Source organism: Callithrix jacchus, chromosome 6, assembly GCF_049354715.1.
Source record: "Callithrix jacchus isolate 240 chromosome 6, calJac240_pri, whole genome shotgun sequence".
Lineage (NCBI taxonomy): Eukaryota > Metazoa > Chordata > Mammalia > Primates > Cebidae > Callithrix > Callithrix jacchus.
In genome coordinates this window covers 75,778,879-75,797,837 of record NC_133507.1, presented here as the reverse complement: position 1 = coordinate 75,797,837, position 18,959 = coordinate 75,778,879, and the positions used below count along the sequence as shown (strand labels likewise).

The 18,959-nt window shown below is 38.3% G+C and overlaps 1 protein-coding gene across 32 annotated transcripts in view; it reads left to right on the top strand.

The window, feature by feature from the left end:
- Positions 1-18,959, top strand: part of GALNT13 (polypeptide N-acetylgalactosaminyltransferase 13) — a 690,911-nt gene that overhangs the window by 415,467 nt on the left and 256,485 nt on the right. For all 32 annotated transcript variants that reach the window (XM_035304875.3, XM_078327740.1, XM_054257627.2 and 29 more), the window contains 2 exons: positions 5,804-5,970; positions 6,437-6,644. In XM_035304875.3, the coding sequence (XP_035160766.1) occupies positions 5,804-5,970; positions 6,437-6,644 (375 nt within the window). The remainder of the gene's footprint in view (positions 1-5,803; positions 5,971-6,436; positions 6,645-18,959) is intronic.

Sequence of the window (18,959 nt, the reverse complement as noted above, 5' to 3'; positions counted from 1 at the left end):
CATTTGTGCCTTAATCTTTAAAAAGCAGGACTTTATAGTACCAAGGAAGATATACACAAGAAGTTGATACTGTTTTAGATTTCTTAATTGAGTTATATGCTAAATGTTTGTCTCTCATATAAGCAATACTGTTTAAAGCTGGAGAAAGATTAAATACATGAAAGAAACTTCAAATCCACAAGAAAGTGATGTGACTGATTCATATGTCGAACATGACAATATTGATAGAAATCTATGTCCAAATTCATTTAAAAACTTTTTCTATAAGCTCTATTTAATTATTAAATAGATTCTAGTGATAAGAAAGCATTGTGCCATAGTCTGACCACATTTTTTTCTTTCCAGCAGTAGATAAAAATCAGTATATCTTTCCATGTCCATGGATGAAATATTAACTCTGGTAAAATACAGACAATAATTCCAGTTCAATGTACCACAAATTCATCAGAAATAATGAAAAACATAACCCTTGCTTATATAAATCTGTGCATTTAAGATAACTGGATAAACTGACATAGAAAATAACTAATTGGTATCACTTTAGATTATCCTATAAATTATTTTATTGGCACAGAGTCATCTTTGCTGAAGGACTTTATTTCTTCAGCTTTATTGAGGTATATTTGACAACTAAAAGTTATATATACTTAAGGTATACAACTTGATGTTTTGATATACATGAATATTGTGAAATGATCAAATTAACATGTCTGTCACCTCACATCTTTATGATTTTTTTCGATGTGGTGAGAACGCTTAAGATCAATTCTCTTAGTATATTTCAACTACAGTATATAAGACAGTATTATTAATTATAGTCACCATGCTTTGTTTAGATCTCCAGAACTTATTTATCCCACATAACTGAACCTTGTTACCCTTTGATGAATGACTGTTTACACAGGAAGAAGAGGAAGAATTAATTAAAATATTAGTTTTATTTTTATGCTATGTTAAATAATGACAGTGGAAGTTTTCTCTAAGTAAACGTGATTTCTGCATTAATAGTAAATTAATTCATAACTGACACATAAAATGAATGCAAAATTAATATTGGTGAGTAGATTTTTTTAATCACAAAATAAAGCTTGATAGAAATGCTTTAAGATGCTGGATCTAAATATCTGCTTTTAGCTGGACATTTTAAATCATTTATTTAATTGTTGGCATTTAGTGTAACAACAAAAATGGTTGATTGAAAAATCTTTCTATTCTATTGTGCTTTATTTTCTAGGGTACATATGCCGATCATGCATGGTTGTTGCATACGTACGCACATGGCAATGTGGTTTGCTGCCTCCATCCCCAGATCACCTACATCTGGCATTTCTCCCAGTGTTATCCCTCCCTGACCTCCTCACTCCCCCGCTGTCCCTCCCTTGCACCCCCACAACCGACCCCAGTGTGTGATGCTCCCCTCCCTGTGTCCACGTGTTCTCATTGTTTATCACCCACCTATGAGTGAGAACATGTGGTGTTTGATTTTCTGTTCTTGAGTCAGTTTGCTGAGAATTATGGTTTCCAGATTCATCCATGTCACTACAAAGGACACAAACTCATCATTTTTATGGCTGCATAGTATTCCATGGTGTATATATTCCACATTTTCCTTGTCCAGTCTATCGTCAATGGGAATTTGGGTTGGTTCCATGTCTTTGCTATTGTAAACAGTGCCATTATGAACATACTTGTGTATGTGTCTTTATAATACACAATTATATGATTTACAATTAGAATGATTTGTAATCCTTTGGGTATACACCCAGTAATGGGATTGCTGGGTCAAATGGAATTTCTATTTCTAGGTCCTTGAGGAAGTACCACACTGTCTTCCACAGCGGTTGAACTAATTTACACTCCTACAAGTGTAAAACTGTTCCTATTTCTCCACATCCTCTCCAGCATCTGTTGTCTCCAGATTTTTTAATGATCACCATTCTAACTGGTGTGAGATGGTATCTTAATGTGGTTTTGATTTGCATTTCTCTAATAATCAGTGATGATGAGCATTTCTTCATATGTTTCTTGGCCTCATATATGTCTCCTTTTGAAAATTATCCATTCATATCATTCGCCCACTTTTGGATGGGTTGGTTGGTTTGTTTTTCTTGTAAATCTGTTTTAGTTCTTTGTAGATTCTGGATATTAGCCCTTTGTCAGATGGGTTGACTATAAAAATTTCTTCCCATTCTATTGGTTGCCAGTTCACTCTATTGATTGTTTTGCTGTACAGAAGCTCTGGAGTTTAATTGGGTCCCATTTGTCTATTTTGGCTTTTTGTTGCCAATGCTATTGGTGTTTTAGTCATGAAGTCCTTGCCTATGCCTATGTCCTGAATGGTTTTACCTCAGTTTTCTTCTAGGGTTTTTATGGTGTTAGGTCTTATGTTGAAGTCTTTAATCCATCTGGAGTTAATTTTAGTGTTAGGTGTCAGGAAGGTGTCCAGTTACTGCTTTCTGCACACTGCCAGCCAGTTTTCCCAACACCATTTATTAAACAGGGAATCCTTTCCCCATTGATTGTTTCTATCATCTTTGTCAAAGATCAGATGGTTGTAGGTGTGTGGCGTTGCCTCCAGGGCCTCTGTTCTGTTCCATTGGTCCATACCTCTGTTTTGGTACCAGTACTATGATGTTTTGATTATGGCCTTGTAGTATAGTTTGAAATCAGGTAGCAGCTGGGCGCAGTGGCTCAAGCCTGTAATCCCAGCACTTTGGGAGGCCGAGGCGGGTGGATCATGAGGTCAAGAGATCAAGACCATGCTGGTCAACATGGTGAAACCCCGTCTCTACTAAAAATACAGAAAAATTAGCTGGACATGGTGGCACGTGCCTGTAATCCCAACTACTCAGGAGGCAGAGGTAGGAGAATTGCCTGAACCCAGGAGGCGGAGGTTGCAGTGAGCCGAGATCGCGCCATTGCACTCCAGCCTGGGTAACAAGAGCGAAACTCAGTCTCAAAAAAAAAAAAAAAAAGAAAAAGAAAAAGAAAGAAAAAAAGAAATCAGGTAGCATGATGCCTTCAGCTTTGTTCTTTTTGCTTAGTATTGTCTTGGCTATGTGGGCTCTCTTTTGGTTCCGTATGAAGTTTAAGGTGATTTTATTTCCAGTTCTGTGAAATTTGTTGATTGAAAAATATTTTTTTACAAATGATGCTGAGTAGATTTTATTGACTGTAATCCTTGTGTGAAGCTAATGGTTGCTGGCTGTTAGACTGCTTTCAGCCTGTTATACCAGCTATACTTCTTTGAGGAGGAGGATGATCTTCACCTTACTTTTTGCTTCACATGCTGAAAGTGATTAGGCTTTTTAATGAGGCAGAAGAATGGAGATTTGGGGAAAATGGTGGAGAAAACCCTCTCTGATTTACCAAGATGGCTTTCTAAGTTTATTTACTGATGAGCTACTTGGAGATACAAGTCAAGTGATGAAGAAGTTCATAGAAATGTTTTCAATCTTGCCACTGAAAGGAAAGAGAAGATAATACATACAACTACTTTTCCCACACCTTATATTTTAATTTTCATGTATGCACAGTATCTTTTGTATTATAGATGCTTTTTCAAATAAATGTATGCTGGAAAATGTAATGAGTTATATGTACATTTTTAGCTGGCTATATTGCAGTAGACCTCATTTAGACAGTTTTAAAAAAATAATGAAGATAGCCAGCACACAATCAAGTATTTATTATATGCCTTATTCTTCCACATTTTATTGTATTTTTTTTTCACTCCCTTGTGAAGGAAACTAATTTCAACAACACTGTACTGTTCATGTATTAAGCCGTTCATAAGTAGCAAGAGGTATCTGATTCAATTTATATTATGGTATTATTTTAATTGTCTAGCTCTTAAGTATATTTTACATGAAAAAATACCTCAGGTGAATAAACTTCTGTTACTGCTCCAGAAACCCTTTGACATTTTTTTTTATAATCTATAATCACATTGATTTAAAATGACATGACAGAAATGCCTGAATGTTGACAAATTGATGAGAGCAACAAACATCTGCCTGTTAAATTTGGGATCACCACCTAGAGTACTATACATATCAATTATCAAAGTGTACCCTTTTTGATTGATTGCTTGATAAGAAAAACCTGGACTTCTTTAGATTTATAAGCAAAGGCAAAAAAATTTTTCAAAACATTAAGTTCTACAAGTAGTAGTAATTATGGTGTAGCCTCTTACTAATCAGTGTGCTCCAGGGACCAGCAGCCTCTAAATTGTCTGGGAGATTTTTAGAAAATCAAACTTCACCCTACACCTAGTGAATTAGAATCTGCATTTAAACATATCTCCAGATGATGTTGAAATGGGAAAAGTTGCCTTGTGTCCCTCGAAGAGGGTGTGATGGGGCTGTGGCTTGCTTCTTCAGTGCCCCTCTGCTCAAACCTCAAGGGGAGCATAAGGATGGGCATGTTGTAGGGCTCCGACCCCACATCAGTGTTTAGGGGTGAATGTTTACAGCTCCTGAAGCCCCAGTGGGCAGGTGCTACCATGTGCTCTTTTAATTTTGTTCTCTATAGGTAGCTTGTGTTAACCAGCTCAATTACCTTGTCACTACCCTGTCACAAGGACAGAGGACTTGCTGTACCCGGGTTCTTGCCTTTATGAACTGGAAGAAGCAGATCACAATGGGGCTTGGAGAATTAGTTTAAGGTTTTATTAGGTGGAGGTAGCTCTCAGCAGATGGGGGAAGCCAGAAGGGAGATGGAGTGGAAAGGTTTTCGCCTGGAGTCTGACTGCTCAGTGGCCTGGGCTCTCCTCTGACTGCCTGAGCCAAATTCCACTTCCTCACATTAGTCTATGGCCTGCTGGCATGCCATGCCCATGGGTGAGTCCCTCTCCGTGTCTAGCCCCTGGTCCTTTACTCCGCTGATGTGCTCCTCTCTACATCCTGCTGTGTCTTCTTGGGCAGATTTGCTCCTCTGGCTGTCCAGTGGTTTCTGTGTCTGCCTGCTAGAGTAAGGATGGCAAGCCAGGGTGGTCTTGGGAACTGCAACATTTGGTCAGGAAATGCCTGTCTTCACCCAGCCTCTGTGGGTGGGGGGGGAGCCCTAGTGAGGGACCATGCCCTCCTCTACCCAGTGCTTCCCTTCTCCCTTCCATGTCATTTAAAGGGACCAAGCTCTCCCCTTCCCAGCACTTCCATATCAGTGCCTATGCACATTAAAGTTTGAGAAATGCTGGTAGTCCATTCCCTTTCTTGATCTCCAAAACATAAAGACATTTTAGAGGCCAGGATGCATTTTGTAGATTCTGAATCTAAAGGAAATCTAAACCTTTCCTTGGAAGTAGACATTTATAGCATCCTCAAATGCAGTTAGAAGCATACATGACTAGATTTAGAACAGAAAATCTCAGTTTTACCTGTGTCATGACCTTTGGACACATGTCTGTTTATGTTCCTATGACTTCTTGAGTTATACAATTGTTTTTAACAAATGACGAAATTATATTCACTAAATGAACTCATTTGTACTTGGTGTAAGAGATCTTTTATCGACAGTCTCAGAATATTATTTTATATTTCTTAGGTTTTTCTTAGACTTGTACAAATCATGCTGCTTTGTTCTCTGCTGCAGTCAAAATAAAAATATTAGTAATTATGCATATTTAATTTTCAAAATGCCAAGTGATTACTCACAGTACTTATAAAAGGAAAATTATTTTAGATATTCATAAAACATTTCCTTAGTAAGGGACTTTCAAGTCTGAAGTTGTGTTATTATGGATATTTCTTCTTAAAATAATCTGAATAAAAATGCATTTATTAATTTATTTCCTCTTTTTCAGATGTAAGACAAAAGTCTACCCTGATGAACTTCCAAACACAAGTGTAGTCATTGTATTTCATAATGAAGCTTGGAGCACTCTCCTTAGAACTGTTTACAGTGTGATAAATCGTTCCCCACACTATCTCCTCTCTGAGGTCATCTTGGTAGACGATGCCAGTGAAAGAGGTACAAACTTTGTTTTATTGTATTGTTATTAAGAAGCTTTGTTATGGCCAAAAAGATAACTATGCAATTATCTATATTTGCATTATAAATTTACTAGCTCTGCCACAGCCTATCAAATTCTCATCAATAACCTCATTAATGCCTACTCTTGAAGCAAATAATTAATTCTTTCACTTTCTCTTGTGATTCTATATGGCTCTTATTAACCTAAAAATTCAGTCAAAATGACTTCCAAAAATACATCTTTTTTTCAACTCAACTGATATTATTGAACATTCATATGATTTTATGGATACATGACATTAATTAACTGATTAAATCTCTACTGTTTTATATCTAAAGCAATAAATACTGATAGAAATTGGCCACCATTTCTGTGTGTTGAATTACCATCTTGAAAGTATCTCTGCTGTGTCTTAAAACAGTTTCAAAAATTTTTCTTGTAAATTTTTATTGCATGTTACAGATTTTCTCAAGTTGACACTAGAGAATTACGTGAAAAATTTAGAAGTGCCAGTAAAAATTATTAGGATGGAGGAACGTTCAGGGTTAATACGTGCCCGTCTTCGAGGAGCAGCTGCTTCAAAAGGGCAGGTCATAACTTTTCTTGATGCACACTGTGAATGCACGTTAGGATGGCTGGAGCCTTTGTTGGCAAGAATAAAGGAAGACAGGTAAGAATTTATGTCTTATTTCTGCCTAGGTTATGACTGAACTTCATAGGACAGTTCCAGATGTCCATGAGAATTTCTCTTTCAAGTTACTAATTTTAGAAGGTTTATTTTATAGCTTTTATTTATTAGTATTATATATAGAGATTTTTTTTTAAATTTAACTTTAGTGCATACTCTATCTGGCATTTCTCCCCATGTTATCCCTCCCCACTTTCCCATCCATCCCACCCCCCCACTGTCTCTCCTATACCCCCTCCAACTGCCCCCAGTATGTGATGCTCCTCTCCCTGAGTCCACCTGGTCTCACTGTTCAACACCCACCTATGGGTGAGAACATGTGATGTCTGGCTTTCTGTTCTTGTGTCAGTTTGCTGAGAATTATGGTTTCCAGACTCATCCAAGTCCCTACAAAGGACACGAACTCATCATTTTTATGGCTGCATAGTATTCCATGGTGTATATGTACCACATTTTCTTTGTCCAGTCTATCATTGATGGGCATTTGGGTTGGTTCCAGGTCTTTGCTGTTGTACACAGGGCTGCAGTGAACATACGTGTGCATGCGTCTTTATAGTAGAACAATTTATAGTTCTTGGGTATATGCCCAGTAATGGGATTTCTGGGCCAAATGGAATTTCTATTTCTAAATCTTTGACAAATTGACACACAGTTTTCCACAGTGGTTGAACTAATTTACACTCCTGTCAACTGCGTAAGATTGTTCCTATTTCTCCACATCACCTCCAGCATCTGTCTCCAGATTTTTTATGATTGCCATTCTAACTGGCATGAGATGATATCTCAGTGTGGTTTGGATTTGCATTTCTCTAATGACCAGTGATGATGAGCATTTTTTCATCTTTGTTGGCCTCATATATGTCTTCTTTTGAAAAGTGTCTGTTCATATCCTTCACCCACTTTTGAATGGGTCTTTTTTTTTTTTTTTGTAAAGCTGTTTTAGTTATTTGTAGAGTCTAGATATTAGCCCTTTGTCAGATAGGTAGATTGCAAAAATATTTTCCCATTCTGTTGGTTGCAGATTCGCTCTAATGATGGTTTCTTTTGCTGTACAGAAGCTCTGGAGTTTAGTTACATCCCATTTCTCTATCTTGGATTTTATTGCCATTGCTTTTGGTGTTTTAGTCATGAAGTACTTGCCTATGCCTATGTCCTGGATGGTTTTGCCTTTATTTTCTTCTAGTGTTTTTATGGTGTTAGGTTTTATGTTTAAATCTTGGATCCATCTGGAGTTAATTTTAGTGTAAGGAGTCAGGTGGGGGTTCAGTTTCTGCTTACTGCACATGGCTAGCCACTTTTACCCACACAATTTATTAAACATGGAGGCATTTCCCCATTGATTGATTGTTTTTGCTGGGTTTTTCAAAGATCAGATAATTGGAGATGTGCGGTGTTTCTTCTGGGATTTCTGTTCTGTTTCATTGGTCTTTTCCTCTGTTTCGGTACCAGTACCATGCTGTTTTGATTACTGTAGCCTTGTAGTATAGTTTGAAGTCCAGCAGTGTGATGCTGCTAGGTTTGTTCTTTTTACTTAGGATTGGCTTGGCTATGCAGGCTCTCTTGTGATTCCATATGAAGTTTGAAGTGGTTTTTTCCAGGTCTGTGAAGAAGGACATTCATAACTTGATATTGATAGCATTGAATCTATAGATTACTTTTGGCAGTATGGCCATTTTGACGATATTAACTCTTCCTAACCATGAGCATGAAATGTTTTTCCATCTGTTTGTGTCCTCTCTTATTTGCTTTTTTTTAAATTGCATTTTAGGTTTTGGGGTACATGTGCAGAACGTGCAAGACAGTTGCATAGGTACACACATGGCAGTGTGTTTTGCTTCCTTTCTCCCCTTCACCCACATTTGTCATTTTTCCCCAGGCTATCCCTCACCAGCTACCCCCGCTGCTGGCCCTCCCCTTTTCCCCCAATAGACCCCAGTGTTTAGTACTCCACTCCCCTTGTCCATGTGTTCTCATTTTTCATCACCCTCCTATGAGTGAGAATATGTCGTATTTCATTTTCTGTTCTTGTGTCAGTTTGCTGAGAATGATGTTCTCCAGATTTATCCATGTCCCTACAAACGACAAAAACTCATCATTTCTGATTGCTGCATAATATTCCATGGTGTATATGTGCCACATTTTCCCAATCCAGTCTATCATCGATGGGCATTTGGGTTGGTTCCAGGTCCTTGCTATTGTAAACAGTGCTGCAATGAACATTCGTGTGCATGTGTCCTTATAGTAGAACGATTTATAGTCTTTTGGATATATACCCAGAAATGGGATTGCTGGGTCAAATGGAATTTCTATTTCTAAGGCCTTGAGGAATCACCACACTGTCTTCCACAATGGTTGAACTAATTTACACTCCCACCAACAGTGTAAAAGTGTTCCTTTTTCTCCACATCCTCTCCAGCATCTGCTGTCTCCAGATTTTTTAATGATTGCCATTCTAACTGGCGTGAGATGGTATCTCAATGTGGTTTTGATTGCATCTCTCTGATGACCAGTGATGATGAGCATTTTTTCATATGATTGTTGGCCTCATATATGTCTTCTTTTGTAAAGTGTCTGTTCATATCCTTTGCCCATTTTTGAATGGGCTTGTTTGTTCTTTTCCTGTAAATCTGAGTTCTTTGTAAATTCTGGATATCAGCCCTTTGTCAGATGGGTAAACTGCAAAAATTTTTTCCCATTCTGTTGGTTGCCAATTCACTCTAGTGACTGCTTCTTTTGCCGTGCAGAAGCTGTGGAGTTTCATTAGGTCCCATTTGTCTATTTTGGCTTTTGTTGCCAGTGCTTTTTGGTGTTTTGGTCATGAAGTCCTTGCCTACTCCTATGTCCTGGATGGTTTTGCCTAGATTTTCTTCTAGGGTTTTTATGGTGCCAGGTCTTTTGTTTAAGTCTTTAATCCATCTGGAGTTAATTTTAGTGTAAGGTGTCAGGAAGGGGTCCAGTTTCTGCTTTCTGTACATGGCTAGCCAGTTTTCCCAACACCATTTATTAAACAGGGAATCCTTTCCCCATTGCTTGTTTTTGTCAGGTTTATCAAAGATTGTATGGTTGTGGATATGTTGTGTTGCCTCCAATGCCTCTGTTCTGTTCCATTGGTCTATATCTCTGTTTTGGTACAAGTACCATGCTGTTTTGATTACTGTAGCCTTGTAGTATAGTTTGAAATCCGGTAGTGTGATGCCCCCTGCTGTGTTCTTTTTGCTTAGAATTGACTTGGCTATGCGGGCTCTCTTTTGGTTCCATATGAAGTTCATGGTGGTTTATTCCAGTTCTGTGAAGAAAGTCAATGGTAGCTTGATGGGGATAGCATTGACTCTGTAAATTACTTTGGGCAGTATAGCCATTTTCATGATATTAATTCCTCCTAACCATGAACATGGAATGTTTCTCTATCTGTTTGTGTCCTCTCTTATTTCGTTGAGCAGTGGTTTGTAGTTCTCCTTGAAGAGGTCCCTTACATTCCTTGTGAGTTGTATTCCTAGGTATTTTATTCTTTTTGTAGCAATTGTGAATGGCAGTTCATTCTTGATTTGGCTTTCTTTAAGTCCGTTATTGATGTAGAGCAATGCTTGTGATTTTTGCACATTGATTTTATATCCTGAGACTTTGCTGAAGTTGCTTATTAGTTTCAGGAGTTTTTGGGCTGAGGCGATGGGGTCTTTTAGGTATACTATCATGTTGTCTGCAAATAGAGACAATTTGGTTTCCACCTTTCCTATTTGAATACCCTTTATTTCTTTTTCTTGCCTGATTGCTCTGGCTGGAACTTCCACTACTGTATTGAATAGGAGTGGTGAAAGAGGGCATCCTTGTCTAGTGCCAGATTTCAAAGGGAATGCTTCCAGTTTTTGCCCATTCAGTATGATATTGGCTGTTAGTTTTTCGTAAATAGCTTTTATTACTTTGAGATACATTCCATAGATACCGAGTTTATTGAGGGTTTTTAGCATAAAGGTTGTTGAATTTTGTCGAATGCCATCTCTGCATCAATTGAGATGATCATGTGGTTTTTTGTTTTTGGTTCTGTTTATGTGGTGAATTACGTTTATAGACTTGCGTATGTTGAACCAGCCTTGCATCCCCGGGATGAATCCTACTTGATCATGATGGATAAGTTTTTTGATGTGCTGTTACTATCAGCTTGCCAATATTTTATTGAAGATTTTTGCATCTATGTTCATCATGGATATTGGCCTGAAGTTTTCTTTTCTTGTTGGGTCTCTGCCGGGTTTTGGTATCAGGATGATGTTGGTCTCATAAAATGATTTGGGAAGGATTCCCGCTTTATGGATTATTTGGAATAGTATCAGAAGGAGTGGTACCAGCTCCTCTTTGTGTTTCTGGTAGAAATCGGTTGTGAACCCATCTGGACCTGGGCTTTTTTTGTGTCGTAGGCTCTTAATTGCTGCCTCGACTTCAGACCGTGTTATTGGTCTATTCATAGTTTCAGCTTCCTCCTGGTTTATGTTTGGGAAGACACAGGAGTCCAGGAATTTATCTATTTCTTCCAGGTTTACTAGTTTATGTGCATAGAGTTGTTTGTAATATTCTCTGGTGATGGTTTGAATTTCTGTGGAATCTGTGGTGATTTCCCCTTTATCATTTTTTATTGCATCTATTTGGTTGTTCTCTCTTTTCTTTTTTATCAATCTGGCTAGTGGTTTCTCTATTTTGTTGACCTTTTCAAAAAACCAGCTCTTGGATTTATTGATTTTTTTGAAGGGTTTTTTGTGTCTCTATCTCCTTCAGTTCTGCTCTGATCTTAGTTATTTCTTGTCTTCTGCTAGGTTTTGAGTTTTTTTGATCTTGCTCCTCTAGCTCTTCTAATTTTTACAATAGGGTGTCAATTTTGAATCTCTCCATTCTCCTCATATGGGCACTCATTGCTATACATTTTCCTCTAGAGACTGCTTTAAATGTGTCCCAGAGATTCTGGCATGTTGTGTCTTCGTTCTCATTGGTTTTGAAGAACTTCTTTATTTCTGCCTTCATTTCATTGTTTATCCAGTCAACATTCAAGAGCCAGTTGTTCAGTTTCCATGAAGCTGTATGGTTCTGAGTTGGTTTCTGAATTCTGAGTTCTAATTTGATTGCACTATGGTCTGAGAGACTGTTTGTTATGATTTCAGTTGTTTTGCATTTGCTGAGGAGTGCTTTACTTCCAATTATGTGGTCAATTTTAGAGTAGGTGTGATGTGGTGCTGAGAAGAATGTATATACTGTGGATTTAGGGTGGAGAGTTCTGTAAATGTCTATTAGGTCTGCTTGTTCCAGGTCTGAGTTCAAGCTCTGGATATCCTTGTTGATTTTCTGTCTGGTTGATCTAATATTGACAGTGGAATGTTAAAGTCTCCCACTATTATTATGTGGGAGTCTAAGTCTCTTTGTAAGTCATTAAGAACTTGCCTTATGTATCTGGGTGCTCCTGTATTGGGTCCATATATGTTTAGGATCATTAGCTCTTCTTCTTGTATTGATCCTTTTACCATTATGTAATGACCTTCTTTGTCTCTTTTTTCTTTGTTGCTTTAAAGTCTATTTTATCAGAGATGAGAATTGCAACTCCTGCTTTTTTTGCTCTCCACTTGCTTGGTAAATCTTCCTCCATCTCTTTATTTTGAGCCATTGTGTATCCTTGCATGTGTGATGGGTTTCCTGGATACAGCACACTGATGGGTTTTGTTTTTTTATCCAGTTTGCCAGTCTGTGTCTTTTGATTGGTGCATTTAGTCCATTTACATTTAGTGTTAATATTGTTATGTGTGGATTTGATACTGCCATTTTGATGCTAGCTGGCTGTTTTGCCCATTAGTTGATGTAGATTCTTCATTATGCTGATGCTCTTTAGCATTTAGTGTGATTTTGGAATGGCTGGTACTGGTTGTTCCTTTCTATGTGTAGTGCCTCTTTCAGGAGCTCTTGTAAAGCAGGCCTGGTGGTGACAAAATCTTTCAGCACTTGCTTGTTCGCAAAGGATTTTATTTTTCCTTCACTTACGAAACTCAGTTTGGCTGGATATGAAATTTTTGGTTGAAAGTTTTTTCCTTTAAGGATGTTGAATATCGGCCCCCACTCTCTTCTGGCTTGTAGAGTTTCTGCCAAGAGAGCTGCTGTGAGTCTGATGGGCTTCCCTTTTTGGGTGACCCGACCTTTCTCTCTGGCTGCCCTTAGTATTTTCTCCTTTATTTCAACCCTAAGTCTGATGATTATGTGCCTTGGGGTTGCTCTTCTTGCGGAATATCTTTGTGGTGTTCTCTGTATTTTCTGATTTTGAGAGTTGGCCTGCCTTGCTAGATGGGGTAAATTTTCCTGGGTAATGTCCTGAAGAGTATTTTCCAGCTTGGATTCATTCTCTTTGTCACATTCTGGTACACCTATCAAACGTAGGTTAGGTCTCTTCACATAGTCCCACATTTCTTGGAGACTTTGTTCATTCCTTTTTGTGCTTTTTTCTGTAATCCTGGTTTCTCATTTTATTTCATCGAGTTGATTTTCGACTTCTGATATTCTTTCTTATGTTTGGTCAATTCAGCTACTGAAACTTGTGCATGCTTCGTGAAGTTCTCGTATTGTGTTTTTCAGCTCCTTCAATTTATTCATATTCCTCTCTAAGTTATCCATTCTTGTTATAATTTCCTCGAATCTTTTTTCAAATCTTTTTTCAAGGTTCTTAGTTTCTTTGCATTGATTTAGAACATGTTCTTTTAGCTCACAGAAGTTTCTCATTACTCACCTTTGTGTCCTCTCTTATTTGAATGAGCAGTGGTTTATAGTTTTCCTTGAAGAGGTCCTTTATATCCTTTGTTAGCTGTGTTCCTAAGTATTTTATTCTCTTTGTAGCAATTGTGAATGGGAATTTGCTCTTGATTTGTCTCTCTGTTTGTCTGTTATTGTATATAGGAATGCTTGTGATTTCTGCACATTGATTTTATATCCTGAGACTTTGCTGAAGTTGCTCATCAGTTTGAGAGGATTTTGGGCTGAGATGATGGGATCTTTTAGATATACAATCATGTTATCTTCAAAGAGAGAGTTTGACTTCCTCGTTTCCTAATGGAATGTCCTTTATTTCTTTTTCTTGCCTGATTGCTGTGGCTAGAACTTCCAATACTCTATTGAATAGGAGTGGTAAGAGAGGGCATTCTTGTGTAGTACCTGATTTCAAAGGGAATTCTTCCAGCTTTTGCCCATTCAGTATGGTATTGGCTGTAGGTTTGTCATATATAGCTTTTGTCATTTTATGATGTGTTCTGTCAATACCTAGTTTATTGAGTGTTTTTAGCATAAAGGGCTGTTGAATTTTGTCAAAGGTTTTCTCCACATTTATTGGGATAATCATGTGGTTTTTGTCTTTGGTTCCGTTTATGTGATGGATTACATTTATGGATTTGCATATGTTGAACCAGCTTTGCATCCCCAGGATGAAGCCTACTTGATTGGGATAGATAAGCTTCTTGATGTGCTGTTGCAGTTTGTTTGCCAGTATTGTATTGAAGATTTTTGCGCTGATGTTCATTATGGATATTGGCCTAAAGTTTTCTATTTTAATTAGTCTCTGCCTGGTTTTGGTATCAAGATGATATTGGTCTCATAAAATGAGTTAGGGAGGATTCCCTCCTTTTGTATTGTTTGATGCAGTTTTAGAAGGAGTAGAACCAGCTCCTCTTTGTACATCTAGTAGAATTTGGCTTTGAACCTGTATGGACCTGGACTTTTTTTGGTTGGTAGGCTATTGATTGCTGCCTCTACTTCAGCCCTTGTTATTGGTCTATTCAGGGTTTCAACTTCCTCATGGTTTAGTCTTGGTAGAGTACAAGTGTCTAGGAAATTATCCATTTCTTCCTGGTTTGCTGGTTTATGTGAGTAGAGCTGTTTATAGTAATTTCTGATGGTAGTTTGTATTTCTATGAGATCAGTGGTGATATCCCCTTTATCTTTTTTTGCATCTATTTGATTCTTCTTCCTTTTCTTTCACCTATCTGGCTAGCGGTCTATCTATTTTGTTATTTTTTTCAAAAAAACAGCTCCGGGATTTATTGATTTTTGAAGGTTTTTTTTTTGTGTGTCTCTATCTCCTTCAATTTGGTTCTGATCTTAGTTATTTCTTGTCTTCAGCTAGTTTGAGTTTTTTTGATCTTCCTCCTTTAGCTCTTTCAATTTTGATGATAGGGTGTCAATTTTAGATCTTTCCTTGTTTCTCGTGTGGATATTTATTGCTATAAATTTCCCGCTCAACACTGCTTTATAGGTGTCTCAGAGATTATGGTAAGTTGTGTCTTCATTCTGATTGGTTTCAAAGAACATCTTTATTTCTGCCTTCATTTCATTGTTTATCCAGTCAACACTCAGAAGCAAGTTGTTCAGTTTCCAATTGCGGGTGTGAGTGCATTTCTTGATTCTGAGTTCTAGTCTGATTGCACTGTGGTCTGATGGAATGTTTGTTATGATTTCCATTCTTTTACATTTGCTGAGGAGTGATTTGCTTACAATGATGTGGTCAATTTTAGAGTAAGTGCAATGTGGTGCTGAGAAAAATGTATATTCTGTGGATTTGGGGTGGATCGTTCTGGTCCACTCTGGTCCAGCTTAGTCCAGCTCTGCATTCAAGTCCTGGATATCCTTGTTAATTTTCTGTCTCATCGATCCATCTAATATTGACAGTGGAGTGTTGAAGTCTCTCACTCTCATTGCATGGGAGTCTCAATCTCGTTTTAGGTCATTAAGGAATTGCTTTATGTATCTGGGTGCTCCTGTGTTGGGTCATATATATTTAGGATAGTTAGCACTTTTTGTTGGATTGATCCTTTTACCATTATGTAGTGTCCTTCTTTGTCTCTTTTGATGTTTGATGGTTTGAAGTCCATTTCATCAGAGACGAGGATTGCAACCCCTGCCTTTTTTTATTCTCCATTTGCTTGGTAAATCTTCTTTCATTTTTTTGAGTCTATGTGTGTCTTTGTATGTGAGACGAGTTTCCTGAATACAGCACACCAGTGGGTTTTGACTTTTTATCCAGTTTGCCAGTCTGTGCCTTTTGATTGGGGTATTTAGGCCATTTACATTCAATGTTACTATTTTTATGTGTGAATTTGATCCTGCCATTTTGTTACCGGCTGGTTTTCTTTCCCATTAGTTGACACATTTTCTTCATTGCATTTTTGGTCTTTGCCCTCTGATTTGTTTTTGCAGTGACTGGCACTTATTCCTTTCCATGTTTACTATTTCTTTCAGGAGCTCCTGTAGGGCAGGCCTGGTGTGACAGAATCTCTCAGTAATTGCTTGTCCATAAAGGATTTTATTTCTCCTTCACTTACAAAGCTGTATATGAGATTATGGATTGAAAGTTCTTTTCTTTAAGGATGTTGAATCTTGGCCCCCACTTTCTTCTGGCTTGTGGGGTTTTTGCTGAGAGACCTGCTCTAAGTATGATTGGCTTTCCTCTTTGGATGACCTGACCTTTCTCTCTAAGAGAGAAGCTAAAGAGACCTTTCTCTCTAAAAGGCAGCTAAGGCTTCCCTTAGCATTTTTTCCTTCATTTCAACCCCGGTGAAACTGACAATTATGTGCCCTGGGGTTGCTGTTCTTGAGGAATATCTTTGTGGAGTTCTCTGTATTTCTTGAATTTGAAATTTGGACTGCCTTACTGGGCTTGGGGAGTTCTCCTGGATATCCTGGAGCATGTTTTCCAGCTTAGATTTATTCCCCTCATCATATTCAGGTACACCAATCAAATGTAGATTAGGTCTTTTCACATAATCCCATATTTCTTGGAGGCTTTGTTCATTTCTTTTCACTGTTTTTTCTCTTGTCTTGCCATCTCTTTTTATTTCATTGAGTTGATCTTCAGTTTCTGATATCCTTTCTTCTGCTTGATTGATTCAGCTATTAAAACTTGTATTTGCTTCATGTAGTTCTCGTGCTGTGTTTTTCAACTCCATCAAGTTGTTTATGTTCTTCTCTAAGCTGGTTATTCTAGTTAGCATTTCGTCTAACCTTTTTTTAAGGTTTTTGGGGTTTTTTTGCATTAAGTTAGAACGTGTTACTTTAGCTCAGAAAAGTTTGTTATTATCCACCTTCTGAAGCGTGTTTCTGTCAGTTCGTTACATTCTCGGTCCAGTTGTGATCCTCTGTTGCTGAGGAGTTTTGATCCCTTGAAGGAGAAGAAGTGTTCTGGTCTTTGATGGTTTCATCTGCACTGTTATTTTCCCCATCTTTGTGTGTTTACCTGGCTGTGTTTTTAGGGAGCTGCTTGATGATGTCCCTTGTCTACCTGTGGAGGTACTACTGGGTTTCTAGGGACTCCTTAAGGTTACTAGGGAAGCTTCCTATGTCTTTTTGTTTATACTGGGAGATTAGGGTCCCCCTCTTCTGCTGACCTGGTGCTGCTGAGTTGTCAAGAAAGCCATCCTGTTGCTGTATAGGCGTCCTGTTTTTTATTAAAACATGTAGTTCAGTCTGACTCCTCTAATGGTGGGTTGTGCCCTTCCTCCACTGGGCTGTATCATTCAGGATGTAGCTCAGACTGTGGCACTGGCTGCACAACCCAATAGAGTCAGAGCTTCAGCCCTTTTGGGTTTGTGGGGGAGAGTAGGGACCTGCCTAGCAGCACCTGGCCATCTCTCCCTTTTTGCTTCCTCTCTCTCCAGTCATGGGGTAGAGGCCTGCCCAGCTGCTCCCACTTACAGCTCCCTCTGTCTCCGGGTGGTGGGAGGGGGCAATAGCTCAGTCCACAGGTTCTGCTGGACCAGACCCATTAAAATGCATCTGTTACCTCAGTTGGAGTTAGGAGATCTCTGGATTTCTGCATCTCTCTTACTGGGTGTTGTGTGTTGGAGTTGTATCTATTCAGCCATCTTGGATCCAGAGCTATACATAGCTATTTTATTGCACTTTAGGTTTTGGGGTACATGTAAAGAACATGCAGGATTGTTATATAGATACATAAATGGCAAGGCGGTTTGCTGCCTCCATCACCTGCACCTATATGTGGCATTTCTCCCCTTGTTATCCCTCCTCAACTCCCTACCCAGCACTGTCCCTCCCCTAGTCCCCCCCAACAGACCCCAGTGTGTGATGCTCCCCTCCCTGTGTCCATGTGTTCTCATAGTTCAACACCCACAAATGAGGGAGAACATGCAGTGTTTGATTTTCTGTTGTTGTGTGTTTACTGAGAATGATGTTTTCCAGATTCATCCATGTCCCTAAAAAGGATATGAACTCATTGTTTTTTATGGCTGCATAGTATTCCATGGTGTATATGTGCACATTTTCTCTGTCCATTTTATCATTGATGGCCCTTTGGGTTGGTTCCAGGTCTTTGCTATTGTAAATGGTGCCACAATGAACATACCTATACATGTGTCTTTATAATGGAATAATTTATAATCCTTTGGATATATATCTGTAATGGGGACTGCTGGGTCAAATGGAAGTTCTATTTCTAGGTCATTGAGGAATCGCCACACTGTCTTTTACAATGGTTGAACTAATTTACACTCCCACCAGCAGTGTAAAAGTGTTCCTATTTCTTCACATCCTCTGCAGCATTGTTGTCTTCAGATATTTTAATGATCGCCATTCTAACTGGTGTAAGATTCTCAGGGTGTTTTTGATTTGCATTTCTCTAATGACCAGTGATGATACGCATTTTTCATATGTTTCTTGGCCTCATATATGTCTTTTTTTGAAAAACGTTCTCTTCATATACCTCACTTTTAAATGTGTTTGATTTTTACTTGTAAATCTGTTTCAGTTCTTTTTAGATTCTAGATATTAGCCCTTTGTCAGACGGGTAGATTACAAAAATGTCTTCCTATTCTGTTGGTTGCTGGTTCACTCTAATGATTGTTTTTGTTTGTTTGTTTGTTTGTTTTTTGTTTCTTTTGCTTTGCAAAAGCTCTGGAGTTTAAGTAGATCCCATATGTCTATTTTGGCTTTTGTTGCCAATGCTTTTGGTGTTTTGGTCATGAAGTCCTTGCTTACTTCTATGTCCTGAATGGTTTTGCCTAGGTTTTCTTCCAGGGTTTTTCTGGTGTTAGGTCTTATGTTTAAGTCTTTAATCCATCTGTAGTTAATTTTAGTGTAAGGTGTCAGGAAAGCGTCCAGTTTCTGCTTTCTGCACATGGCTAGCCAGTTTTCCCAACACCATTTATTAAACAGGGAATTCTTTCCCCATTACTTGTTTTTGTCAGGTTTGTCAAAGATCAGATGGTTGTAGGTGTGTGGCATTGCCTCCAAGGCCTCTGTTCTGTTCCACTGGTCTATATCTCTGTTTTGGTACCA